Genomic DNA, 27,414 nt, shown 5'->3' on the forward strand with positions numbered 1-27,414 from the left:
AGAGGAGACTCCTTAGTTAGCTGCTGGCCTCGGGAATGATGGTACCATTTATTCCCTGGGAATCCAGATGACTTCCATCTCAGGCTGGTGGCTCACTGGCGTCTCCTTTCATTCCCTCCTCCCGGGGGTTGGTGCCCTCTCTTGGGCACCCTCCTTACCTGTGATCTGATGTGCTCTCCCAGCTCTGGGGGCTGAATGGCCCTTTCCATCCCTTTCCCTCAGGTTTGTGGCTTCTGAGGGCAGTACCCAAAACCTTGCTGACCTTGGAGCTATTTGCCCTAAGAGTTTCTCCCAAAGCAAGGCTGGATGAAGGCCCTTTTATCATAGAGTGAGGATGAAGGAGAATCCATGATGGGGGGAGAGGCAGGAGAGGGGAACCGAGGAACTGTTTGTAGTTCCATTCAGCAGAGGGGCTTTCTTGCTTGCTTCTGAAAGTCACACAGCATCAATCTCATCACAATGATGTATATGCTCTGGGTGTCAGGAAAGAGACACCCCTCCCAAAATAATAATAACCATCATAATCATAATTATCAAGCAAAGTCTTAAATTAAGAGAAACATTGCTTCGCAGACTTTCTGCTCCAATCACCTCAATTCAGCAAGCCCTGGGCTCCCTTCCAAGCCTGACAAATCTGAGTCCCAAAGATGCCTCAACAGCAGCAGTTAATTGTTTCAGCTCTAATTGGACCTGATTTCCTTCTAAATAGACATGAAAGCACTTGGTGTTTCTCTACTGGCCTCTGTTCCCTCTGGGCTTCCCTCCCTTCCTAGATCCTTCCCTCTGTATTCTTCCCCTGGATGGATTCCCCTCTGAGAGTCTTCTGGTGGGAAATGGGAGGGCAACAGGAGGGGAGCAAGTGCCCCCTCAGAATACCAGCCAAGATATATATTATACACCCTACCAAAATGCAATTACTTGAACTAAAGGTCCTAGCAGGTTGAGGCAAGCATGGGAGAGGGCAGGGGAGAGGAAGATGGGAGTCTTGATGTGGAATAGTGGTAGATAATTGGTTCGGGGTCACCACTCTACCCTTCCCCCACAAGAGTCGAAAGATAATTTTTAAGAAAACTAGAATTTTCATAAAAAGCCCTTGTTCCCCTGCTGTTGTTTGGGCCCCTTGGCCTCTCTAGAGAAATGACGCTGTGTTAGGAGTCTATGGCATGCTGTTCCCTCCCCTTTGCTATGTCCTGCTTTCTCTAAATGTACTGTATGTTTGACCTGTGGAAGCTGTAAAACATTATGATTCAGGTTATGTCTGTTCTTAACTCTGTATCTGTGTAATAAAACAAAAATTTAATTATCACGTGGCTCTGCCTCCTCTTTGGATGCTGACTGCTGGTGGGATGCTAGAAATTTTCCCTTAGCCAAATTCATTTCTAAGGACGAAGGCGTCATCTTCAGGTCCCTCCCAAGGAAGCTGAGGTCAAGTTCAAGAGCACACATGTAGTTGTAAATCCAGTCATTCTGGCAGACAGGACTGGATGATGACCTCATGAGGCCCCTTTTGACCCTCAGAGTGTAAATTTATGGATCGATTTTCCCAGAATAGGTATTGCAGAATAGTGACATAGTGGGTACCTATTGTGGGTATTGCAAAATATTTCCCTTGAGACTTATGATGAGGGAAGGGGGTGGGAAAAATCAATAGTAACTCACTTCTTGTCCCAGCAAGGGGACCAGAGTCAAGAAGAGAAGAATCAACTTTCTCAGAATCAACAGTTTCCATTTCCCCTATCCATACTCAGGTAAATTGATTCCCATATTCATCTGGAATAGAGGCAACTCTAGGGAATTATTAATATACTACATCACCAGCTGGGGATAAAAAGATTTATTTGAGAGAACAGAAGTCCTTCTCTAAAGTAGGATGCAAAATATATCATAGGATCATGGAATGTAAACAGCTCTAGAGGGAATTATTAATACTCCAGCTGTATCACCAGCTTTAAAAAACAAAACAAAACAAAAACAAACAACAACAACAACAAAAAAACAACAGGTTAGTTGACAGAACAGAACGTCTTCCCTAAAGTAGGATGCAATGCAAAATATCATAGGATCATGGATTATAGAGAACTTTGAGATCATTTACTCTGACTTCTTATTGTACTAAATAAGAACACTAAAACCCAGGGATAAGGTGACTTACCCAAGGTCATACAAGCAATAAGTAAAGTCATTAGGTCCTCTGCCTCCAATCCAATGCCTATTCCATTAAAAGTAGGTCTATTTCAGCCACCCATAAGGGAATCAGAGCAAAGCTTTCAGTGCTTCTCACTTATTTAGGGTCAGCCTAGATCAAGCAGAAAGATTTCCTCCCCATCATTTCTTGAACTCAAGAGAACTAAAATGAATTAAAATAGGTCTGGCTACCTCCTTTGTCCTTGTATGATCTGCAACTATTTCCTGGATACCCACAATCAAGAACAACAGAGGAGAATAACACACAACCAAGATAATGGCAAAAGGTGGGGAGGAAGAGGAAGTAACAGTTACCTCGAACTTCGCAGGGGGAGGTCAGTGTGAAGATGGGGAACAAAGAGACCAAACCAGTCTTATGCAGAGGACATGGACAGCTATCTATATGTCATGATTTGAGAGATACTAAGAATTCCTGTCTCCCCACATATTTTTCAGTACCTAAAATACTACATTATTCCTTCGAACTTAAAGGATTACTCATATTTAAGATTCCCCAGTAAAATGACAATCCCTCCTCAGCAGAAAATAGTTGACAAGAGACATAGACTTGATGACTTCTTGATTAACCCAAGGATGTAAATGTGAGATCCTGCAAAAGGAAGCTAAATGGGAGGAAAACTCAGTCTGTAAGACAGGAATAAAACCACTTATACCAGTTACCTCATAGATTATTATGAAGATCTGAGATAATATATGAAAAGGTTTGGGGAACAATAACTCCTATATGAATCGACTAATTTTCTTGTGTGCTATTGTTATATAAGGTTCATAATTTTGCCAAGTTCTGGCCATAGCTATGGAAAGTCTGGGTTGGTTGTGTTGATGAAGAAAATTGGTGACTTTTGAGGACCAGATCCATACTAAGAGTCATGTCCACTACCAACTTCCAAGCTTCAAACCTTATATAGAATGTCTTATCTCTGGATATCTTTCCCAGGAAGCCTCACACCTCTGGCCAAACCATGCAAATGTGCACCAGTTAATAGTCCAGGACTGAGAGATAACTGTGTCTGAAAGCAAATCTCATACTCAGTAGATCCCAACCATAGACATTCAAGCTTTTAGATCCTATATGACACTATCCTTTGCTACTGCAAGGATACCTGCTCACTAAGGACCAGAAAGAGTCAACAGTGGATGAGCTGAGCAAAAAGTTTTCAGTTCTCTGGTGAGGGTAGAATTTAAGCTATAGCATGAAGGGTTTAGGAGAGATGAAAAGGAAAAACTTCCAAAAAAGCAAAGTTGTTAGACAGTTGAGTCACTCTCCTAAACTGGAGGATTTCCTTCTCTGGGTGGGGCACATCTTCTGATGTGAGGGCTGGTGGAGAGAAAATATTCTCTTTAAAAGCACAACAGATTTTCTTCTTCACACAATTACTAAAGTCGACTTCCAAAAGCTTAATTCTAATAACATCATTCCCCTATTCACAAACTTCCCATGGATCCCCACTGCCAACTGAATGAAATATGAGTTCCTTCACCCAGCAGACATACAATGTGGCCCTTCCCTCATTTTGCTTTCCCCCTTACATTTTATTTTAAATTCTTTTTCAATCAACAAAAATCCATTTTCTCAAACTCCTATCCCACTTCATTCCTGATCAAAAATGAAAGGAAAAAACCCAAACTCTTGTTTAAGCATGTATAGTCCATCAAAACTAATTTCTACATTGGCTGTGTCCAAAAAAATAAAAAAATCTCATTCTTTACTCTGAATCTTTCACCTCTCTATAAGATAGTGGGTATCATTACATTAATCAGAGTTTTCAAAGTTGTATGTCTTTACCATAGAATCATCACTGAATAAATTGTTCTCTTAGTTCTCTTCACTTCACTATGCATCAGTTCATACAGGTCTTTCCAGGTTTTTCTGAAACTCTCTCCTTCATTTCTCCCATCACAATAGTATTCCATTGCATTAATGTCATGAGATTTTCAGCCATTCCCCATTTTATGGCCATCTTCTCAGATTCACATACTTTGCCATTTCAAAAGGAATTACAAATACTTTTATATACCCTTAGAATTTGTTTTGCTTAGGACCAATATATCTGCCGTTCCTCTTATTTCTTCTTTCCTTCCTGTTTTCCTTTTGAATGAAATATATTTCTATACCCAACTTGAGTATGTGCCTGTGTGGTTTTCATTATTTTAACTATTTCAGATAAGAGTGAGGGTAAAATGTCAGCTATTCTCATCCTCATTCCCTCCTCCTTATTTATATGCATGTCTACTTGCATGTCCTAATTATGTAGGGTAATCTTAACTTTACTCACTCCTATTGTATTCCTCCTCCCTCCTTTCTTCATTCTTCACCTAAGATCAAGATACAACAGAACCATTACCATGTCTTGTCTAATTGGACTCCCTCTTTGATGCCTGATGATGATAGGATTCACATAGAAACATATGTATCCTTTGTCCAGGTTTAAATGCAAGCTTATCCTTATTTAGTCCTTTATCTCTGTTTACCTTTTTAGGTTTCTCTTCTCTCCTGTGTTTGTACTTCAGAGTTTTTCCAAAGCTCTGGTCTTTTCATCAAGGATGCTTGAAAGTCCTCTATTACATTAAAAATAACTTTTTCCCCTAAAGCATTACAATGAATTTTGTTAGATAAGTTATGCTTGGCTGAAAGCCCATGTCCTTTCCTTCTAGAATATCATATTTCAAGTTCTGTGCTCCTTTGTAGTGATGGCTACTAAAATTTTTTTGATCCTGATTCTAGCTCCTTGGTACTTGAATGCTTTTTTTCTAGATGCTTTAACTGGAAGCTCTGGGTTTTGTCTATAGTATTCCTGGGAATTTTCATTTGGGGCTTTCTTTCAAGAAATGACTAGTGGGGTTTTTTTTCTATTTTGTTTTTCTCTCTGGTTCTAAGAGATTTGGACAGATTTTTAAGGTTTCTTGAAATATAATGTCTAGACATTGGGTTTTTTTGGGGGGGTCATGGTGGTCAGATTCAATGATTCTTAAATGTTTTCCCTTCAATCTGTTTTCCAGGACAGAGTTTAGAGATTTGGGAGAGTTTTGTTTTTGTTTTTGCAATAATATATTTTATATTTTCTTTTATCTTTTCAAACTTTTAACATTATTTTAATATTTTGTGTTGCTTCATGGAGCCATTGGTTTCCATTTGGTTCATTCTAATTTTCAGTCATTTCGTTGCTTGCACAACGTTTTGTATCTCCTGTGCCAAGTTGTTAATTCCTTTTCCAAATTTTTTCCTTAAGAACTCTCATCCCACTTATAAAAATTTTTTTTATCTCTTTTTAATTCTTGCTTCATCTTTTCCAGGAATCCTAGTTGAGTTTATAGCTCATGCTATGTTTTTCTCTGAGGTATTGTTTGTAGATTTTTTTTTGGATCATTCCCTTCTTTTGGGTTTATCTTGAACATCTTTATTCAGTGGGATTTTTATTTGTTCATTCTTCTAGCCTACTTTCGGTCTTCAGACTTGATATTAGGGCCGGGATCTGCCATATTTCTGGAGGGATGGTCTGGGCTGATCCTGTTGCTGCTTTCCAAGGGTTTATGTAATTCCAGAATCTTAGAGACAGGCTGGAGACTTGAATGCTTTCAGTACTATCTAAGTGGTCTGACCCAGGGCAAAATCTGATTGCTGCTCCCCTGGTTTGAGTTCTGCAAAGTTCCTGACCTAGGTGTAGGTTTGGGCTGCTGGACTCATTTCCTATCAGCCAGCTGGGAAGTTCTGCTGTTTCAGAATGGCAGAATTGTAGGCTCCCCTTTGGTTTAGGTTTCCTGTCTTCATAATTTCTCCACAGACTGAGTTAGATGCTGGAACTGATACCATACTCTGTCCTGGGGTCTGAGCCACACTGCTGCTAGCTGCTTCTGAACTTCCTCCTTCCCAGATACATAGGTGTACCTTCCAGGACTTCCCTACTTGAGAGTGCCAACTTCAGGGGTTGCTCCCCTTCTGTTTCCCAGAACTGGGCATTGAGGCAACAAAGCTTCCAGTTGGCATCTGTCCCTTCACAATGCCCTGGCATAGGTCTTCTTGCCCTGAGGAACAGGCATCAATTGGGAAATGGCTGAAAAAGTTAGAGGATGTAAATATAATAGAATATTATTGATGGTTATAAGAAATGATGAAAGGAACAAGCTTAGTAAAACTTGGGAAGATTTGTATGGATTCATGAAGAACGAAGTGAGTAAACTAGAAGAATAATTTATGTTGTACTATACTATACTATAATGGCAATATTGTAAAAATGAACAATTATGAAGAACTTAAGGACTCTGATCATCCAACCTAATGACTATCCATGATTTCCAGAAGAGCAACAATGAAGCATACTACTGGCTCCTCACAGGGAAATGGCAGATTCAAGTTGCACAATCAGATATTTTGGTCAAGATAAGATTTTGTTTTCCTTGACTGTGATTATTTGTCACAAGGATTTTGTTTTTCTTGGGGGTGAGAATGGGGCAAGATAAGAGATGAAAAAAGTGCTTGGTAATTGAAAAAAAAATTAATTAAAAGAAAAAAAAAAAGATAAATTGGATGAACCCTTTCCCCAAGGAACTAATAGCCTAGTAAAAATCCGGCACAAGAGATAAGGTCTCTTAACTCAAACCAGAAAGCAATCAAGTGTTAAATTATGTGCTATAGATTCTAAGTATGGTTAGTATTCAGAGATGGGAAGGATGAGGGATGGCTGCTATCAATATCTGTCATGGAAGAGGTGGACCTCAAAGGGAGGGTAAAATAATAATTTTTAGCATTCATTAGATCTTACCTTGTCTTCAGAAAGGATTGAGGAAAGAATACTGAGCTATCCTGGAGGAAAAGCACCAGGCCTTTGGGCTTTAACTACTGAGATGGGGATCCCTCTGGATGATGAATTGTGGTCAGTCTAGATTTCTGGCCCAGGGCCCTTTAAAGAGCTTAAATGGAAACAGCTGGAAGAGGAGGGGAGGGATTAAAATCCCTGGGTCCTGGGCTCAGCTGACTTCAGGCCTGGAGGAATTGAGTCAATAGCCCCAGCACTGTGAGTGCTAAAATCAAGGAGTTTCACCCATGTGGTTTCCCCTTAGCAGCAACTCTCTTTTCCCTCCTCCTTCCAAGGACTGGCTCCAGAATGCTCTCTCAGACCCCGAAGGGCTAGGCTGGGGGGGTGAGGGACAGCCTAAAGAGAAGGTGCTGATGGCTTTTCCAGTAGAGGAGGAAGAGGAGGAAGAAGAGAGAGCTCTTCTCTCTCTCCTAGACAGAGGAAAACTGGAGGAGACGTTGGGGGCTGACTTAGTAAGTAAAACTCTGGATTCAAGGCCATATCTTCCAATCAGCAAGAGCTTACTTTCTATGGGCAAGGCAGACATTCATACCCTGTCTTTAAAGAGCTTCCATTCCTTTTGGGGGTGGGGGAACGTGTAAATCTTTAGGTACACGAAAGGTTTCTTCAGAGGAAGTAGAAAGTCATCTTTGAAGGAGGGTAGTTGAAGAGACCCAGAAAAGATGGGATATGATATCAGTTTTAAAGGAAGCCAGGGCAGAAAAAGCTTTGGGGTTTGGTTCATTGACTCCCTGAGAGCTTGGACAAGGAAAGGCCTCTTCTGATCTTCCCTTGTCTGAAAAATTAAGTCAGGGAGAAAACTAGCTTCCTAAAAGCCTCTGAGTGGGCTCATATTCCTAGGATTCTGGGACTTCTCCATCCTTTAACAAACTCCTTTTGATCATGCAGTCTCTGAAGGTGGTCTCTTCCAGGGCCATGGCAGTTTCTGCTGAATTCTCATAGGCAAATTAAGCATAAGCACTAATTTATCTTTAGGGGAAGGGAGGGGAGAGGGGAGGAAAGGAAGGTAAGGAAAGGTTCTATAGCAATCCTCTGAAAGAACCCAGGGGGGGGGTTTAGAAGTTTAAAAGGGAGCAAGTGATGGAGGAATTCCCACAGGTGAGGAGGTGAGAGAGCAGTCTACTGGTATTGTTTCCTGGGTTTCCTTCCCCATTCTCACTCCCCTGGAACTGGTCTCTGAGGGAACCTGACTTTAACAGGAGGCAGGTGTTTCCATCCATTGGCCTCAAGGAGATGGGTGGGAGCTGGAGGACATCAGAACCAAGCTACAGAAAATGGAGGAGGCCCATGAGAGACAGGAGCTCAAGGGCACACAAGGGGCAGAACAGTGGCAGCCGAAGGAGAGGGAGCTGACCACGAAAGCAGCCAGCCCCCTGCTATCGCCAGCCCTGAGAGACAAGGAGGCTGCTCATCCACTGAGCACAGAACACGGTAAGAAGCTGGCTTTTGGACTTTCTCCACACTGGTCACACAGGCACTGGGGAGGGGGAAAGGAAGGAGGGGAAGTGAGCCTGAAATGGGAAGGGCCTCCCTTTGTGTGCAAAGATCCAGAAATCACATTAGCCAAGGAAGTAGCTTGGCACGTGGATTCTTGGCTCTGAACAGTGATCCTCCCACCCCACCTTGAGCTTCTCCTGCAAACATTTTCTCATTCTAGGTATACCCTTCCCAGGGACACCCATTGAGAAGTTAGAGGCTGATCACAGATCTGTCTACGTAGGCAATGTAAGTGGTCAGAAAAGGCCCTGAGGGGAAGGGACTATTGGTCACGTCAACTCTTCCATGAGGTGGGAGAGTAGATAAGACAAGCACGGCTTATAGATGGCCACACTGCCTTGACCATTTTGGCCCAGAGTGGGCTAATTAGATAAAAGTCTCCTGGATGTCCTACTTCTACTTCTCTGCTGATGGGGCCTTTGATGGTCAAATGGTCTTCCCATGAGGGAGATCCAGCAGCAGAAGAAATGAAAGCTCCATCATGGTGACTGAGGGTTGGAGCCCCCACGATCTTTGTGGCCAGTGGATCCAAGCTGACCACCATGAGGTCAGTTTGAACTCTGGTTCTGCTCTCTAGAACTTCCTTTGGGGAGAGGGGGAGGAAAGGTTTAAGAAAACACTTTGGGGGAGGAAGATAAACTTTTTTTTTTCCTTTTGCAATGAAAGCCTCCCATTTGGCGTGTACACGCACACACGCACACATGCACACACGCACACACGCATACACACACACACACACACACACACAGGAGTGCTGAGTTCTGATGGGCCAATACTTCCAGGTGGATTACAGCGGCACAGCCGAGGAGCTGGAATCCCATTTCAACTGCTGTGGTGAAATCAACAGGGTCACCATCCTCTGTGACAAGTACTCTGGACATCCCAAAGGGTCAGTTCTGAGACTCATGGATAAAAAGGAGGAAAGGGTGTGTTGGATTGGGTTGAGGTTGATCCTAACCTTGCCAAGATCCTCAAATTGGTTAAATGCTTAGATATTAATCGTCCCCTCTGAATCAGTTTTCTGATGATATTGGGCACAAGCAAAAGTCGGGTCATCTCCATTTTCTGCCTCTTCTTGGGAGCTTTGGTCCTATCTCTGACCCGGAACTATCCCACTCCTTAGCTATGCCTACATTGAATTTGCCTATAAGGATTCAGTGAAGACCGCCATGGATCTGGATGAAACTACCTTTAGAGGTCGGATAATCAAGGTGAGTATCAAAGACAAGTAGTTAGAGGATGGACGGCTATAAAATGTCATGTAAATCAGCAGATATGTAATAAGCCTCTCATTGTTACATAGATACAGATGTGATATAATTTTAGATCTGGTACAGGTAGGCCACCTTCATTTGATTTTTTTTTTTCATTAATTCCCTTGAAATTCTTGACCTTTTTTTTTTCCATATGAACTTTGTTATTATTTTTTCTAGGTCACTAAAATAGTTTTTTGGGAGTATGATTGGTATAGCGCTAAATAAATAGATACGGAAGGAAGGGCTAGGAGGAAAAAGGCTAGATTTGTAAAGGGAAGAGTTCATAAATGAGATCCTAAGGGAAATAGTATTGGTAGAACATTTCTTCTCTCATGCCCTTTTTCTAGAGAGAACTGGTTTCCCTTCCAGGGTGCTGGGAGAATGATAATAACCCTTAATAGAAATGAGAAGTTCTGAAGAGCTGGAATATTTCTTTAGAGAAAAGGGAGTTAGTCATTGTAAAAAGAAATTCTATGTTGTTTAGTCATTTTAATAATGTCCAACTCTTTGTGACTCCGTTTGGGGTTTTCTTGGCCAAGATATTAGAGTGGTTTGCTATTTCTTTAGTTCATTTTACAAGTGAGCAAACTGAGGCAAACAGGGTGAAGTGTTCTCCCAGGATCACATAGCTAGTAGGTCAGATTTAAATTCCAGAAGATGAGACTTCCCGATTCTAAGTCCGAATTCTATCTTCTTAACCAAATCCAATCCCTCTTTAAACTTCTCTATTTCCACTAAAACCATTACTATTCTCTACGCCACCCAAGTTTGTTACTTCTTGAATTGTCTTTGATTTTAATCTAATTGTTGACCATCTCTTAGATCTATTCCCTTTATTCCATTCACACGGCCACCCTCATAATTGGAGCCCTTATTATCTGTTCCTAGGACTATCAGGAGACCTTTCTAGTTATTTTCTCCACTTCCAGTCTCTTTTCTCCCTCCTTCTATTCAACTGCCCCAAATTGCCTAAGGCACAGCTTTGCCCAGACATCTTTAGAGATTCCCTATAACCTTTAGAATAAAACATATACTTCTTTAGAATTCTTTCTTGTAAAGCCAGAGCCCAACTGCCCAACATCCAAGAAAACCCTGGTAAAATCATGAGAGTTAGACATGAGTGGAAACAACTGAAAAATTAATGGAACAGACAGACCCTCCTGGTAAAAATGTGTTTCATTTTTCTGAATCTCCTGGAAATTGTCCTAACCCAAATACATGTTAGTTATAGACAGGCTAGGTCATTTAAGGGAAGAAGCCATTAGCTAATTCAGTGAGGGTAGACAATTTATGGGTAGCAGCTTGTATGAATGCCTAGAAAAATGAGATGAAATGTTAAGTTAGGAAATAGATAGCTGTACTGTTTGACTAAAATATAGAATATGTTAAATGACCTTCTTTTATACTTGTTTATGTAAAGGTTTCTATTTCTCCCTCACCCCTAGTAGAATGTTAGCTCCTTAAAAAAAAAAAAATTTAATTAAAAAAAAAATGTAAGCTCCTTGAAGGCAAGAATTTTTTTGTAGTTATTACTATCTGGATCCCTGGTATCTTTTACATATATATATATATATATATATATATATATATATATATATATATATATATATATATATATATATATATAAATTACCTGATTAATATTAAATATCTGATATATATACACACACACACACATATATATATATATATATATCAGGTATTTAATATATGTATTCATGGAATAACGGCAGCTAAATGGCACAGTGGTTAGAGTGCTGGCCCTGGCTAGAGTAAGGAGACTTTTCTTCCTGAATTCAAACCCAGCCTCAGATACTTACTAGAGGTGTGATCCTGAGCCAGTCTCCTTTACCCTATATTCTTTTGTTTCCTCATCTATAAAATGAACTGGCAAATCACGACACTATCATGTGTGAAATCATGAAGAGTTAGACATGAGTGGAAACAATTGAAAAGTTAATGGCATGGACCGTCCTAATGAAAATGTGTTCATTTTTCTGGATCTTCTGGAAATTGCCCTAACCCAAATACATGTTAGTTATAGACCTTCCTATAGAAGAGGAAAGTTTTAGAAGATGAGATAGTCCTACAAACCAATAGATCAGTTAGCCCAAATTTGAATGAAGCCAGATCTTACAAGCAAAGCTTTGAGGAATTTCCAGTAGGACCTAATGTCTCTAGGGCTGATATCCTCAACCAGCAAGTATATTATCTTGGAGTTTTGGAGACATCTCAGACTTTTTTTCTTTCCAATTTCAACTTCTTAACAATGACCTCTTGGGTTGTGGGGCAAATCTGCTTTCTATTCCAGGTTCTTCCCAAAAGGACCAACCTTCCAGGAATCAGCACTACAGATCGAGGGGGTCTGAGGTCTCGACTTCCTGGCAGAGGAGGCCCTCCTCACCGGTACAGTCTTTATGTTGGGGACCGACCAAGGCCCCTAAGGTGGAGAGGTCACAGGTAAGGGGCACCATAGGAGTCTCAGATAAGACAAAGGGAGGCCCAGATCAAAATCCAAGCTTCCCAATAGCTCCTATTTTTTTACCCTTACCCTGTACCACCTAGAGGGCCTGTTTCCAGGCCAAAACATTCTTGATGAAATTTGGGGGGGGGGGAGCAAAAGAAGGCTGGTGTGGTAGGGTATGTGGGGAAAAGCAAGAAACCCCTCTTTGAAAAAGGCTGGATAATTTTAATCACCCTTATAGTAGAGTCAAATCTGGGATGGGATGGAAGGTACTGAGTTGGGGGAGAAAATCAAAAGATTTTAGTTACTTATTCTAGGGAAGAGGAACATCTAGACTTTGAGTCAAGAATGGTCTTTCCTTTGAAGTCACTGTCATTGACTTTGTCATGTAATGTGACAAAAGGCTGGATGGCTAGGTTCATTCACTGCAGGCTTGATCAGCCTTTGGAGATGTGGCAGGAGATAAAGAGGTCCCAACCCCCCCTCCCCCCAGGAGTTTCCATCAGGGAGGCAGATATTTAACTCCTACAAAGCTATGCAGAGCACCCCCATAGAGGTAGATGCTGGTAGAGTAAGATAAGCCCAATCCATTCTTTGGACTCGCTTTTAAAGGCTTTCTGCACACTGACAATACATAACTCCTGATCCATTTTTCTTTCACAGGGGGCATGGAAGATTCTCCCAATGGTTTGATCCATATTAGAAGTTTGGATTGGAGATGTGGGCTATGAAGAAAAAAGGACAACTGAAATCTGGGACTATCTTCAGCTTCATAACTAGAGTGCTCAGCTAGGATTGGGTGGGTGGGTGGAATAAATCTGGTACAGAGTACAAGTCAACCAAAACAGATGGCCAGCTTTAGGCAAACCCCGGGACTAAACTATAGACCTTGAAGAGATCTCAGGTTAGGGGCTCTTTCCTTTTCTGCTTCCATCCCTGTCTAAAGGCAGTTAAGTCCATGTTATCATAGAGACACATGGACTTCCTGAGGGCCAGTGTTCTTAGAGCTACTCTGATCTTGGACCTCTAGCCTTTTGATTCCTTAGACTAAGGCTGGCGGAATGAGAGGAGTATGAGAGGGATAGAATAAAGCTTTAATCTAACACTGCTTGAAGTTCAAGTCACCAGTTTTAAACAGGAACAAATGTACAGTGTGTTTTCTTAATATAAATAATTAAATATGGAATATTTTTTTAAAGCAAGTATGTTTTCTTCTTATTCACTTATTGACTAGCAGCAGTTTCTCTTCTCACTATAAATGCATACGCTTAAAAGTAAGAGATAAGAGCACCTTTCATTATAATGGAAAATGCCTACTCTTTAAAGGAACATCAAAACTCTTAAGTTCTTCTTAGGCAGATGTCAGGTATTTTTGTTTACCAATTATACATCTGGGGATGGGAATAAGGTTGACATTTTTTGGACACATGGTTTTTCATTTTTTTGTCTACAAGCTGGCAGATGGGACCTGCCTAAGTTCAGTGAAGGCTGATTCTGGCCTTAATGAATAAAATTTGAATTTGAGTGAAATTTTTGAATAAATATATACATATACATATATGTACATATATGTATATATTTATTCAAAAATTTCACTCAAATTCAAATTTTATTCATTTATATATATATATATGTATATATATATATATATATAAATACACACACACATATTTTAGTTTAACTTTTGGTAATTGATTTGTTTACTATTTAGTTTATTAAACTTTTTATTGCATGCCAAATCAGGCTTTGTTTCCCTATGCTTAGAATGTTCTATCTCCTGCGTCTAGTGCGAGGCCAGAAATAAAGCAAACAAGCACTTGAATAAATGCTTATTGGTAGATCTGCCCACTTATAGATAGGCTGCTGTCTGCAGGTGGACCTTCCCAGAAGCACCAGTTTCTACTAACTTAATAACAGCTTTTATTAAGAACTGCTCTTACATCACTTTCTTGCTAATGTTTTCTTTCAGACACTAGTCCTCAAAGGCTCTGTCTGCCTCAGAAAATTATCTCTGGCAGGTTCTAATCAACTTCAGGGGCACAGCAGATGAACCATGTGATAGTGTGACCCTCTGGCAGGTACATGCTGCCCAGATTGAACAGTGCTCATCCATCCCCAGAAAAGTTGTCTACTTGGTAGTGAATTTTTCAGCCATGGATACTTCTGAAGCATGGAAGGATGGCAATTTGGATTGGTAGAAGGTATAACCAATAAAATGACAGAGCCTTTCAAGAACAAATATAGTCCTTTGCTGTTCATATCTTTACAAATATCCTCATTTGAGCAAGCCTCCAACATCCCTTCTGCTTCATTTATCCTGAGTTAGAAACCATTTTATTTGAGAAGGATAATAAGGTCTTTCTGGTTCTGGACTGAATTGCTTTCATTGCATTCATATGAGATAGTTGAAAGCCTCTATAGCTGGCACATAGTAGATAGTTAATAAATACTTGTTTTCTTCCTTAGTGGGAATTAGGTATGGGTAGTTCCTGCTTTGGTTTCAATACCCTATTTCCTACAATGCCATTAGTGCTTCTTTCTTGTTAATCACAAAGTATAGGGGAGGTAACTTTTGGGTTACCTCCATTTGCTTGACACAGCAATAGTAATTTTTAATTTTAATAGTAATTTTGGGGATGTGATCAAAGCAAAGGACTTTTTCAGGTAAGAAGTCGTCCTCCCTCATAAATGATGGGCTGGGAAGAGATTGGTTTCGTGGATAGAAAATATTATTTTGCTAAATATTTCCCATCACACATACATTTTTAGACATTCATTCTTTAAAATTTTCAGTTCCACGTTGTTTACAATAATGGCAACATTATGTGATGATCACCTTTGACAGACTTAGCTCTTCTCAGCAACACTGATCTAAAATAATTCCAAAAGACTCACAGTGGAAAATGCCATCTCCATCCAGAGAAAGAGCTATGGAGTCTGAATGCAGATTGAAGTACACTATTTTCACTTTTTTGGTTGTTTTTCTTTTTTGTTCTTGTTTTTCTTTCACATGATTGATGTGGAAACATGTTTAATCTGACTGTACATATATAACCTATATTGCTTACTGTCTTGGGGATAGGGGGAGGAGAGGGAGAAAAAAGCTGGAACTCTAAATCTTATAAAAATGAATGTTGAAAACTATCTTTACATGTAATTGGAAAAAATAAAATACTATTAAGTGGGGGGAAATGACTTCCAAAAATGACTTCCACCCATTGAGAAGCAATCAATATATCCATAATATAGATAGAAAAAAAAAAAAAAAAACCTCATCCATTTCCATATTAGCCATATCACACACAAAAATAAATTAAAAGCAAGAAACATGCTCCAATCTGCAGTCATCACAAGGCCTTTAAAATTGTCTTGGGTCATCGTGTTGATTAGAGCAGCAAACTCTTTCACAGTTGATCATTACATTGTTGCTATGTGGTTGCTCATTGTTACAATGCTGCTGTAACTGTGTACCATATTATCCTGGTTCTGTTGGATTTACTCTGTATCAATTCATGTGAATCTTCCCAGGTTTTTTCAAAAGCATTCCCCTCCTAATATCCCCCAGTAGTATTCTATCACAGTCACAGGCTACTTGTTCAGCTATTCCCCAATTGACAGGCATCTTAATTTCTAATTCGTTTAGGTGCTGCATTTTACAGTGCATTTGATGCTTTCAACATTCCTGAAAGATAGATGGTATTATTATTTCCATTTTTCAGCTGAGGAGACTGAGGCATTCTCAGAGTCACACAGCTGGTATCTGAAGGCAGATTTGAACTCTGGTCTTTCTCATTCCAGATCTGAGGTTTTCTGCACTATGAGAGGCCCTAGTTGCCTAAACAAATCTTCCATAATCCATATTTCTTTCAAGGCTCAGTTTAAGTGAATCCTTTGAAATGAGGCATTCCCCAACTCTGAGATACCACTACACACCTCTCAGATTGGCTGAGATGACAGGAAAAGATAATGACGAATGTGGGAAAACAGGGACACTGATGCATTATTGGTGGAATTTCAAACTGATCCAACCATCCTGGAGAACAATTTGGAACTATGCCCAAAGAGTTATCCAACTGTGCATACCCTTTGACCCTGCAGTGTTTCTATTGGGCTTATATCCAAAGAGATTTTAAAGAAGGGAAAGAGATCTCTGTGTGCAGGAATGTTTGTGGCAGCCCTCTTTGTGGTAGCCAGAAACTGGAAAATGAATGGATGCCCATCAATTGGAGAATGGTTGGGTAAATTATGGTATATGAATGTTACAGAATATTATTGTTCTGTGAGAAATGACCAGCAGGATGATTTCAGAAAGACTTACTGGAGAGACCTACACAAACTGATCCTGAGTGAAGTGAGCAGAACCAGATCATTGTACAGGGCAACAACAAGACTATATAATGATCAGTTCTGATGGACGCGACTCTTTCCAACAATGAGATGATTGAGACAGTTCCAATGATCTTGTGATAGCCAGTTATACCCACAGAGAGAGGATTATGGGAACTGAGTGTGGACCACAAGATAGCATTTTCACTCTATTTGATGTTATTTACTTGCATTTTGTTTTCTTACTCATTTTCTTTCCTTTTTGATCTGATTTTTCTTGTGCAGCAAAAGAATTGTATAAATGTTTACCCATATGGATTTAACATATATTTTAACATGTATAACATATATTGGCTTTCTTGCCACCTGGGGAGGGGGAGGGAGGAGGGAAAATCTGAAACAAGACTATGCAAGGGTCAATGTTGAAAAATTATCCGTGCATGTTTAGAAAATAAAAAGCTGTAATAAAAAAAAAAAAAATGAGGCATTCCCATTTTCCTAAAACACACAGTAGGTAGTTAACGTTTGTTAGATGATTCCTCCCTCCTTTAGTGTCTTTAATTAATTTAATTTATTATTTATGTAATTAATGTTTGATTTCTGCCTGCTCCTTCTAACAGCACCCCCTCTGCCCCCAGAAGGAACACCGTATCCACTTTGTTTTACAAGTTCCCTCTGGCTGGGTCAAGTTTAAGGGTGAGGATTATTTGGCTCTAGCTCCCTGGCACCAGCAGGGCCCAGCACATATGAGGCACTTAATATGTGATTGACAGGAAGTGGACTGAGAATTCTTTCATAAAACTCTAAAGTCTGGCAAAAAAAAAACGAGAAAACTCTATTATTACAACCCTTATCCCAGGCTCGTTGATTGGGATTGGAAGTGGATAAGCCCATCTTGGCAGCGAGGGGTGCCGTAAAGCCAGGAAGCCGGGTGCGAACACGCTCAGACACCAGCTGGGAGGTTCTGGGCAACTCCGCATGTCTGCCTCAGTTTCCCCAACTGTGACCTACCTCCTAGGGTTGTTATCGGGAGCTAATGAGATCTAAAATATGTGTTAAAGTGTGTCTGGCACACAGCAGGTGCTTAATAAATGCTTCTTTCCTAGTCCAACCCCCTTGGCTGGCAGATGTTATACAGACAGGAGGCGGCAGAGGAAGAATTCGAACTTGGCTCCTGCCCGCAAAGCGGCATTCTGGACTCACGTCAGCTCTTAGTGAGCCCCTTCCTGTGTGCGTCTCCTTGGCAGAGATACCAGAGCGCTTTGCACTTCCTCCTCCAGCTCATCGCACAGGAGGAGGCAGGGATGCGGATGATTGACACAGTAATGCCTGGGAAACCGGAAGGGAACCTCCTGAACACTCCAAGACTCTAGAACAGTGAAGGGGGCAGTGTGTAATCACTGAGAGCCAGGATGCTCTTCTCCCCTGCCACGGACCACTCTGGGGTCAGGCCCGAAACCTGGCTCTGGAGCTGCCTGGTTGTCAGGGCCTTCCGTTCGGCCAGAGACGGGGGCTCCATGCCGCTTCCAGTATTTTAACCACTTCCAGGGAGCCATGGCCATGGGTCAGTCCGTCCAAGCCCCATCCCGGCTGCCAAGTTTATGAGAATCCGGGAATCCGCCTGCACTGGGGTCTGAAGGACTCGTTTCCTCTGGCCAGTGACTCCACACATTAGATCTAATGGCTGGGGGTCAGTCAGACTGGATAGCAGTGGCTGGTGAGAGGGCAGCTGCTCCTTCCCTTCTCCTGAAACTCCTGCTACTAAAGCAAGGCAAGAAATCAGCTGAAGTAGCGGCTGTGGGACTGAACATGCAGACAGCCTCCTCTCCAGCATCCCCAGGGGCCACGGGACCTCGGGGGAGTCCAGGCAGAGGCTCTTCCAGCAGGGACGGGGAGGCTCAGCCTGGAACTGCAGAGTTGCAGAAACCAACAAAAGCTCTGAAGCTACAGGGATTCCTGTAGCAACAGAAATGAAAAGAGAGGTCTTTGGCTAAAGGCAGAGAGATTATGACTAAAACAAAGGCCCCCCAAAGGGATTCCTCACTCCAACAAAATGAACTGAAGGAATTAGACTAGACCCCAGATTCTTAAATTCTGGTTGCGATCCCACATGGGGTCTCCTAACTGATTGTGGGGGCTGCAAAATTATGCTTTATCAGTGTTTGATTGACATAGCTGTTTTATATACTATACCTATACCTGAGGTGAAAAGGGCTTGTGAGTGGAACAAGTCCTGATCTAGACCAGAGGTTCTTGACCTTCTTTTGTGGGACAGACTAGGAAAGTCTACAGACTTTTTTTTTAGCTTCTTTTTTCATTCCCAATTGAAGGGAATATTAAATTTAAGTTAGATGTTAGTGAAGATATAAAGAAGCCATTTTCCCCTATTTTTTTCCCAGACACCCTAAAATCTATCCCTAGTTCAAAGGCTTGGGTATCCTAGTTTAAGAATATCTGCTCTAGATGGAAAAACCAGACTGTAGGAGCAAAACCCTGTTTGGTTGGAATAAGGAAATAAGGAAAATGTTATCATGTTGAAAACCAGAGAAATCTCTTAGGGCACCTAGTACATGAACAGTAGTGGCAAAGGGATTTCTTAAATCCACAGAACCTAAGGAGGAGTACCCAACTCACAGAATTCCTAAAGTGGGAGCAAACACAGTGACCTAATCCAAACCTGAAAAAGACCTTCTCTCTACTGTGCCCAATGGTCACTCTCTGGCTGTTTGAAGCCCACAAGGGAGTAGGCAACCACTTCTTCCTATGGTGGCCCATCCTAATTGGGGAGAGCTCAGATTGTTAAACTTTTTTCTTAAATCAAACTTGAACTTGCCTCTTTATAACTGTCACTGAATGAGGAGTCAAACAATTCTAATCTCTCATCCTCGCTTCAGTAGTAATACCCTCTAGACTAAGGGAAAAGCACATAGGGCTGGGAGTTTGGGGCCCTGCTACTTTGCGCACATTTTAACATTCGGATTCAGAATGACTGCCTTTGGACAACATCCTCAATGATCAGAGAATGTCAATGTCAGTTCTTCCTCCCTTCCTACCACTCTGAAAGCATTTGAACATACAACATTAACATTATAATGGGCAGCACAGCATAAATACAGAATTCATCTTTGGAAAGCTTGGACCTTGGCATGTATGGGAAGAAACACATTAAGCTTCAACTGATTCAACTTTTTATTGAAATAAGCTTTCTGTAATCATTCACTTTACATAAGAGTTTTTGGACATCCAAATACAGCAACTTTCATATTATACACAGGAGGAGGTTATTTATATATATATATATATATATATATATATATATATATACACACACACACACACACATATCTGCATGATACAGTTCTGTACAAAATGGCATTTTTCAGAAATAACTGAAAATTATAGTCTCTCTCAACAAACTTGCACCATCATGGAAGTCACCATGTTATCAAAGGCCCTGCAATAAGGAAACAGATCAATTAAGAGAAAGAAAAGCTTTGGACAAGTGCCACAATGATGACAAGGGGAATTTGTATAAGTGTTTCTAGTTGGCAGAATGTCCCTGATTTTTTTCCCTAACAATATCTAACAAGCTATGTGACGTTAGAATTTGTGAAAGCTTTCATGTACATTACCTTATCCAATCCTCACTAAAATGACCCTGCTTCAAAGGTGAGGAAAGTGGGGCTCAAGTCCCAGCCCTGGAAAGCCCTGAAGCAAACAGTCCAAACAAAGGCTAGCTACCTGAGTCAACCTGAAACCTAGAGACCCAAGGGAAAAGGCTGGTCTACAAATATAAGTTTTCTCAGAGTGAGGAGGGAGAAACTAGGAAAATAGGAAGCACAAACTGGGCTATTTGGTACTGGGGTCAGAAGTCACATTGGGCCTCAATGGCATGTCTGGATCACCTTAGAGGTAAGTTTCTTCACTTGCCTTAACAATAATTTTAAAAGTAGGAGCCTAATAAGATACACTTATTAGTTGTGCTGGAAATGACTAATCCACAAAGGAGAATGCGAGGAAGTGAAGTCCTGGGAATAGGCCCCCACTCCATCCTCTGTGACCCAGCCTGATACATGACCTGTCTCAAAGAATCTCCAAAAAGATCGGCAGATTCTAGAGTCCACAATTCTGTAGGCAAATAAAGTCAGTCCAGGAAGGATTGAAAACCCTCAATAATCTCATTCTGAAGCATTTAAAAAATGATGGAAAAAAGGAGAACTGTTTAAAGAGATCTATAGGGAAACAAATCCACCTTATACTGAAGGGAATAACGTGCAGAAGATGGAAGGAGGCTGGCAGGCACGCGATGGACAGAAGGAACAATGCTAATAATAACAAAGAGAATGGTTTTAGCCACATTTTACAAAAGAGAAGCATCAAAGATAGGGCAGGATGGATCAATGGAGCAGATAGAATAGCCAAGGAGAGAAGACAGGCTCGATGAGCTCAGGCCCCTTCCAACTCCAAACTCGTTACTTTAGGATGTCTTACTTTGCTAGTTTTCTCTATCAAGTAGAAGCTTCTAAATGGCAAAGGTAGAACAAACATGGCTAAATGGAAGCTGATATCCAAATAGTTGCGACAGAGAAAGAAAGAGACTGTGCTGATGCTGAGTTTGAGTCATGGGTATAAATGAACTGAACTGGCCTATGTGATACACATTTGCAATAAATCAGATTTACACAAAAGTTAGGAAAATGTCACTAGGAAGCTAAGAAATCTGAGTGGATTACAAATTCAGGATGAGCTGGAGTGGAGACAGCCACCAAAGCTGGTGCACTCCCAGCCTCACCAAGAGGATGAGGGAGATGTGTTCTACAGCACTGTCCTAAACTGACCACATCCAGACTATCATCCAGGTCAATCTTGTGGTCCTGTTTTAGAAAAGACATTGATAAGCTGAAAAGTAGGGAAACCAAGAAAATGAAGGGCCTGGAGATTGGCTAAAGCCTCTGAAGATGTTTTGCTTAAAGAAATGTCAAGATTTCAGGGAAAGCCATCATGGTTAAGAAAGACTAAACTTGTCTTGCTTGGCTCTAAAGGAAAAAAGGGAAAGGGGGAAAGAAAGGAGGGATGCCATCATGTGTCCTTCCTTAAGCCTCTGTGTTCAGACACTGTGCAAAGGGCTTTTCAACTATCACACTGTATCGTTTAATGCTTTGAAACCCAAAGGAGTAAACTTAGGCAAGAGGTAAGGAAAATTCTGGTATTTGAAAATCAATTGCTTTGCCTGGGGGTTCTCTCCAGCCATGGTCAGGTGATTTCTAGCAAATGTGCTGGATTAAATGGACTCTGGAACAGTTTTGTAGGTAATGACACCAACTTCCAGGTCATTTTAGAGGGACATATGAATCCCAAGCTACCTTGAGCTATAAAATCTGCACTGATTTTAGTTTTAAGGCAATTCAGAAGAAACCTGGAGCTTCAGTCCCCTTTATATAGTTAATAAAAAGTGAAAAGGAAGTTTTACACAACTCTTGGTTACTGAAGTGACCAAGAATGGTGGTAAAAGTGTTTTCTTTTTTTTTTTACTTGACATAACAGGGTCAATTTCTGGCCTTCCATGGAAGCTCATGGTCCCCTTATCCCCCATGGAAAGGAAGCTTCCAAATTGGTGGCTCATTCCTAAATGACTTTCCTAATTCCTAAATCTCAGTAGTCCAACAATGGCCCACAAAAAGCTGACAGGAAGCAACCCACTCACCTAGAATGAATACGGTCTCCAGGGTTATAAAAGGGGTTGCACATGACATCTGTGTAGGAATTATGTAGCTTTCGAAACATCTGAAAAAGAGACAACAGCATTTTTAATTAACATGTACAAAGTGACCACCCGGCTGGATTTCTGGCTTCTCAGCATTTTATGAGAATGGGGGGCAAAAAAAAGGGAAAAAAAAAATGACTGATCCAGCAAATTGCTTTCAAATTTTCTGCACTCACACTGCGGATCTCGTTGTCTCGAAGTGCTGTGTTGGAAGAATCCACCACCATAACAAATTTCACCTTGGAATTCGTCACATAGCCATATCTGTGCAGCTGGTTAGGGAACATGCTTTTAACACAGGGAATGCTGTGATTGCAAATGAAACAAACAAAGTATCAACATGAAGAATATGCAAGCGTGTGTCCATCTGTTCACACTTTCACAGCTCCATGACAAAACCACTTTGGAAAAACAAAGTGACAACCTTGCAATAAAAAATACCACAACAGGCCTTACTGCCACAGTGACCTGTCCAGTCCATGTGCATTACTAATACACAAGCTCCCTATGTATGCAGACACAATATTCACATGGGACTGACATCTCCCCCCTCCCATTCAGAATCTGAGATTTCTAGGAAAATTAGGTCTCTTTTATCTCTATATTTTCCTGAGGGCCTGGTACAATTAGTACCATGGCCACCAGGGATGCTTAACTAACGTTTGCTGAATTTAAAAAACAAAAAAATTGTCACTGAATGTACAATTAGAAAAAAAAAAATCTTATCTTGCTTTAAAATTTTGTGGGTTGACCTAGCAGAAATCCACTGGCTCTCTCTAAAATTGGAATGTGCTTCCATTTCAGGAAGCGTCCAGACCCAAGCATCTTATCTGCAAAGCTTGTGGTTCCAGGATTGGATAATCCTTCTGGTTCCATCTCTGCCTCTAGTCAAGTCAGTTGGCAAGGATTCATTACATGCTTCCTATGGGCCAGACACTGTGCTTTATGCTGTACTGTATTCTGGAAGACAAGGGCTCCCTGTCACAGGATTTAGCACCAAAAGGAACCTCAGAGCTCATCTCATTTTTATGTGCAAGGAAATCTAACGAAGAAAAGTGAAGCAACTTTCTCCAGATGACAAAGACAGGAACTAGTTATTTAGAATGATGCATGAAGAGATGAAATGGTGTCCTCTTACCAAAAATGGTGTCCTTATCAGAAAAGTCTCAACAGAGAAAGCGGGGCATTCTGGGAAGAGCACAGAGGGCCTTCTAAATGACATTTCCTTTGCGTTTCAGCCACCACAACTTTCTGCCTATTCAAATGTGTGAAAATCACCTCCCTTCCCCTCCCAGCACTTGATTTTTTTTACTGATAAAATGAGTTCCAGGTCCTCTATAAATTAGTTTAATGCTAGTACACTTGCAGCTATCTGGGGAAAGCAAACCTTTTTTCTTGAATCAATTGACAAATATTAAATGCCTAAAGAGTTTCGGGCACTAGAGGTGAAACAATCAAAACTGAAAGTCCTTGCCCTTGTTTATAACTAAGAGGAGAAGCTGCAGGAACATATACAGACATAAACAAATACAAGGCTATTGTTGGGGAGAGGAAAATGGGTAATTTGGAGGTTTCATGCAGAAGATGATACTGGGGCTAACTCTTGAAGGAAGTGAAGAAATCTAAGAGGTGAAAGTGAGGAAGAAGAACATTCCAGAAATGGGGGGGATACCAGTGCAAAGTAATGAAGAGGGGTTGTAGAATGTCATATGTCAGGAGGAACAAACAGGCCAATTCCCTGTAGCCCCTTGGCTGGACCATGGAGTAACATATAATATGGCTGCAAAGTCAGGAAGGGGAATAAGTTGTGAATATAAATGCCAAAGGGAGGAATAGATATCTGATCCTACAGGTAACAGGGAATCACCTGAGTCTACTGAGCAGGGAGCTGACATCGTCAGAGAGAAGTACACATCAGGAAAATCATTTTGGTGTATGGAAGAGAGGTTACAGAAAGAAAGAAATCTGGGTAAAAGCTCAGGAATGATCAAGGGTAGGGGTTGAGTAGATAAAAGAGAAAAGAGGAAACAGGAGAAAAATGTTAGGGGATAAAATTGATTTCCCAACAGAATAGATTCTGGAGAGAGGAGGAGGAAAGTAAGGTATTGAGGATATCACCCAGGCAAAAAAATTTTGAATTACCCACTTAAGGAAAAAGAAGCCTGAATGAGCAGACTATTAGTATGGCCCTAATTAACTGGCTAACAGCTAATCCTCAAATTGTAACGGCATGAAATACATGGCCAAGAGCAGCCAGTCCTAAACAGTCTCCTACAGCCGCAGAACGAATGCTCAGAAATGAAGCTCCATCTGTGGGCACACACAGCAGCTTCTTGCATTTATAAGACACCCCGTTGGGCATCAAAAGATACACTTTGTAGTCTTCTGTGGGGTACAGGAGTCCCAGGTAGAGCTCCCTCTGATCCACGAGGGCCTTCCCCATTGCAGAGACCTTCTCATCTACCACATCGAGAGACGTGTGCACTGTGTAATGGAACTTCAGCTCCTGCTCGGCAGGGATGCTTCGGATGTAGAGTGGGTAATTCTGCAATAAAGAATAAGGCTTTAGCCACAATGCATTCAAGTTTTTGTTGTTGTTGTTTTTATTTTTTTGCCCACTCCAGTTTAACTCCCAATCTCACAATTTTACAAACCCACTTCATCACCATTTTTAACTACTGTTACAAGGGACCATTCACTCCTGTGGGCCAGAACTTGAAACAAAGGATTCTTACAAGGTGCTAAGTCAGTGGAACTGATAGACAAGGGTTGTTTAGTGGGGTGCTTAACAGCTCTCTAGTTCAGTAGATATAGTTCCACAAGATTCACGCCTATGAGGAGAGAGCATACAAGCTCGGACAAACTCAGCCAGGACAGAGACAGTGCTGGTGGTCCTCCTGCCTCCCCCACGGAAACCCAGACACATTCAGGAGGGCCTCAAGAAGCCGGCAGAGAAGGCAAAGCACTGTCGGCAGGAGCTCAAGCTCTCGGCACCAAGGAGAGGGAGAGGCCTCTAAGCTAACGGGGCCCAGGAAAGGAGACCAGACTTGGAAGGAGGCGATAAAGGATTTGGACCCTAATCCCTGCCTGCGTTTGGGGCGATCACTGCACTGAAGGGAAGGCTGCCTCCAGAGGCCCCAGGAAAGCCTCAACAGAGAGCATTACATTTGAGAGAGAACACTGCATACGCCCCGATGTCCCGGTCCTCAAAATCAGAGCTGCCACTTCTTTGTGTCCTGCCTAGAAGGGCACAGGCATCTGTCAGTAAGGAGAGCTCCCGGTTCTATAGACTGACTTTGTGCGAGGCCCTGGGCTAAGCGCTTTTACAAATATTCTTTCACTTGATCTTCACAGTAACCCTGGGAAGTGCGGGGCAGTTATTACTCCCATTTTGCCATTGAAGAAGGTGAGGCCCAGGGTTACACGACTCGTCCAGGGTCACACAGCTATTAAACGTCTACTTCGTGACTAACACAGGAGTCACAGAGTAGCACACAGCGGAGGCATTCCAGCCTCCCTGTGCAGTGAGGAAGACCCGGATTCTAATCCTCCCCCTGGCACTGGCTAGCAGTGAGGCTCTGGGCCGGCCCCTTGCCCGCTTCCTGCGTCAGTTTCCCCATCTGTCAAAAGGGACGCTCACAGTCCCGGGGGTAGGACGCCTCCATCCGGGCCGCCCGTTAGGAGTGTCCCGACTTTAACTTTCAGGGCTCAGTTCTGCGAGAGAGAGCGCTCTGTCTCGATGGAGAGAACGTCCTCCCCCGGGGGTCCATGCCCAGCTTCCGCGGCAGACTGACCCTGACCTCGGGACCCGGGGCCCCCCCACCTCCGATTAGCCCCGGGCAGTTCCCGCAGGGTTCTGGGGCGGGACCCGGAAGCGCTTCAGGGCCACTGAAGAGCTACAGGGAGGGGGCGGGGCAGAGCTCGGGGCCCACTCACGGAGGGTGGGTCCGGCTGCTGAGGAGCGACGGAGGCAGGAGTAGGAAGGCCTCCCGGAGGCCTGGGCCCCGACACCCGGGAACACTGACCTCTTTAGCGATCACTGCAATACACACCGCCATCTTGGTAGGGGGAGGGAGAACCCCGTCACGTGACGGTCCTCCCACTTCCCCAGCCCTGTCACGTGTCCGGCTAGAGCCTTGCCCCGTCTCCGCCCTGACAGGCTTTGGAAGCTCCAGAGTGCTGTAACCTGCGCAAGCGCCGGCCGCAGCCTCGCTGTCGCTCCGTTTTCCCTCCTCCCGCCTCTGCCCGAACCGCCCCGGGACTCTTCGGTCCCCGGTCCGCGACGGCGCGCAGCTCCCGTCGCTGTCCCAGCGTCGGCGGTTGTCATGGCGACGGTTGCCATGGTACTCGGCCTGAGCCTGTTTCTCGGCTGGGCTCCACTGGGGGCGGAGGCCGACCCCCGACCCCCCAACATCGTGCTCCTCCTTATGGACGACGTGAGTCCGGGGCTAGGGTCAGGGTTCCAAGGTCCAGAGAAAATGACCGGGGCCCAGGCGGGGAGGAGGCTGACAGGAAGTAGCGATGCCTGAGCGCCCCCCAAACCCAATTCGTGCCACAGTAGCCCCCGACCCCTACTGGTATCTCCGGAACTCCTGGGTGAGGAAACACCCTCCATCGACGCATCCCGCAGAGCGCTCTGGAGCTCGGCACTTGAATCCCGGCCTCCCTTGAGAGGTCTGTTCCGTGCACCTCCTCCCCCAAAATAATGTTCAGCCGAGCACCTTAGGCGGGCCCTGGGTTCGGATGCAGACTGTGCTCCATTTAAATCTTTTGAACTTTGCTGAACTTCCACAGGCCTCAGTTTCCCAATCTGTAAAATGGACTAGATGGCCTCTGAAGTCCAGCAGTACCCTCCCCGTTGTCCTTTCTAGGCTAAATCCAATGGAGGTAGGGTTAGAAAGGGATGAAGGAGAGAGGGGGAGGGGCATGGAGGGCAGATCTCGCCGATTTTTCTTATCCATATCTTGTGTGCATGGTTGTTTGCGCGTTGTCCCCTCAGTCTGACCGAGCTCCTTGAAGTTAGCGTCCGAATTGTGCCTTTTCTTTGTATCCCTAATGCTTAGCACAAGGGCTGGCACACCGGAAGCA

General features: G+C 42.6%; 3 protein-coding genes across 4 annotated transcripts in view; 2 read left to right on the plus strand and 1 right to left on the minus strand.

Annotated features, from left to right (window-relative positions):
• The first annotated feature begins 6,955 nt into the window (after positions 1-6,955).
• On the plus strand, positions 6,956-13,424 carry PABPN1L (PABPN1 like, cytoplasmic). The gene is made up of 7 exons (XM_074286197.1): positions 6,956-7,471; positions 8,219-8,450; positions 8,677-8,744; positions 9,299-9,405; positions 9,640-9,727; positions 12,084-12,232; positions 12,900-13,424. The coding sequence occupies exons 1-7, from the start codon at positions 7,247-7,249 to the stop codon at positions 12,937-12,939; spliced, it is 909 nt and encodes a 302-aa protein (XP_074142298.1). The 5' UTR covers positions 6,956-7,246; the 3' UTR covers positions 12,940-13,424.
• Positions 13,425-19,733: 6,309 nt separating this feature from the next.
• Positions 19,734-26,486, minus strand: TRAPPC2L (trafficking protein particle complex subunit 2L). Of its 2 annotated transcripts, none has more exons than XM_074286200.1 (5): positions 26,352-26,486; positions 24,699-24,871; positions 22,503-22,590; positions 22,267-22,346; positions 19,734-20,016 (listed from the first exon to the last, which is right to left on the minus strand). In XM_074286200.1, the coding sequence occupies exons 1-5, from the start codon at positions 26,382-26,384 to the stop codon at positions 19,971-19,973; spliced, it is 420 nt and encodes a 139-aa protein (XP_074142301.1). In that variant the 5' UTR covers positions 26,385-26,486; the 3' UTR covers positions 19,734-19,970. The 2 variants fall into 2 exon arrangements, with proteins under 2 accessions (XP_074142301.1, XP_074142300.1); XM_074286199.1 differs by having other exon boundaries at positions 22,503-22,632; positions 24,651-24,871.
• Positions 26,462-27,414, plus strand: part of GALNS (galactosamine (N-acetyl)-6-sulfatase) — a 66,976-nt gene continuing 66,023 nt past the window's right edge. The window contains exon 1 of the mRNA XM_074286198.1: positions 26,462-26,762. Coding sequence (XP_074142299.1) covers positions 26,652-26,762 — 111 coding nt within the window. The 5' untranslated portion in view covers positions 26,462-26,651. The remainder of the gene's footprint in view (positions 26,763-27,414) is intronic.

Source organism: Sminthopsis crassicaudata, chromosome 2 (assembly GCF_048593235.1).
Source record: "Sminthopsis crassicaudata isolate SCR6 chromosome 2, ASM4859323v1, whole genome shotgun sequence".
In the NCBI taxonomy this organism is placed as follows: domain Eukaryota; kingdom Metazoa; phylum Chordata; class Mammalia; order Dasyuromorphia; family Dasyuridae; genus Sminthopsis; species Sminthopsis crassicaudata.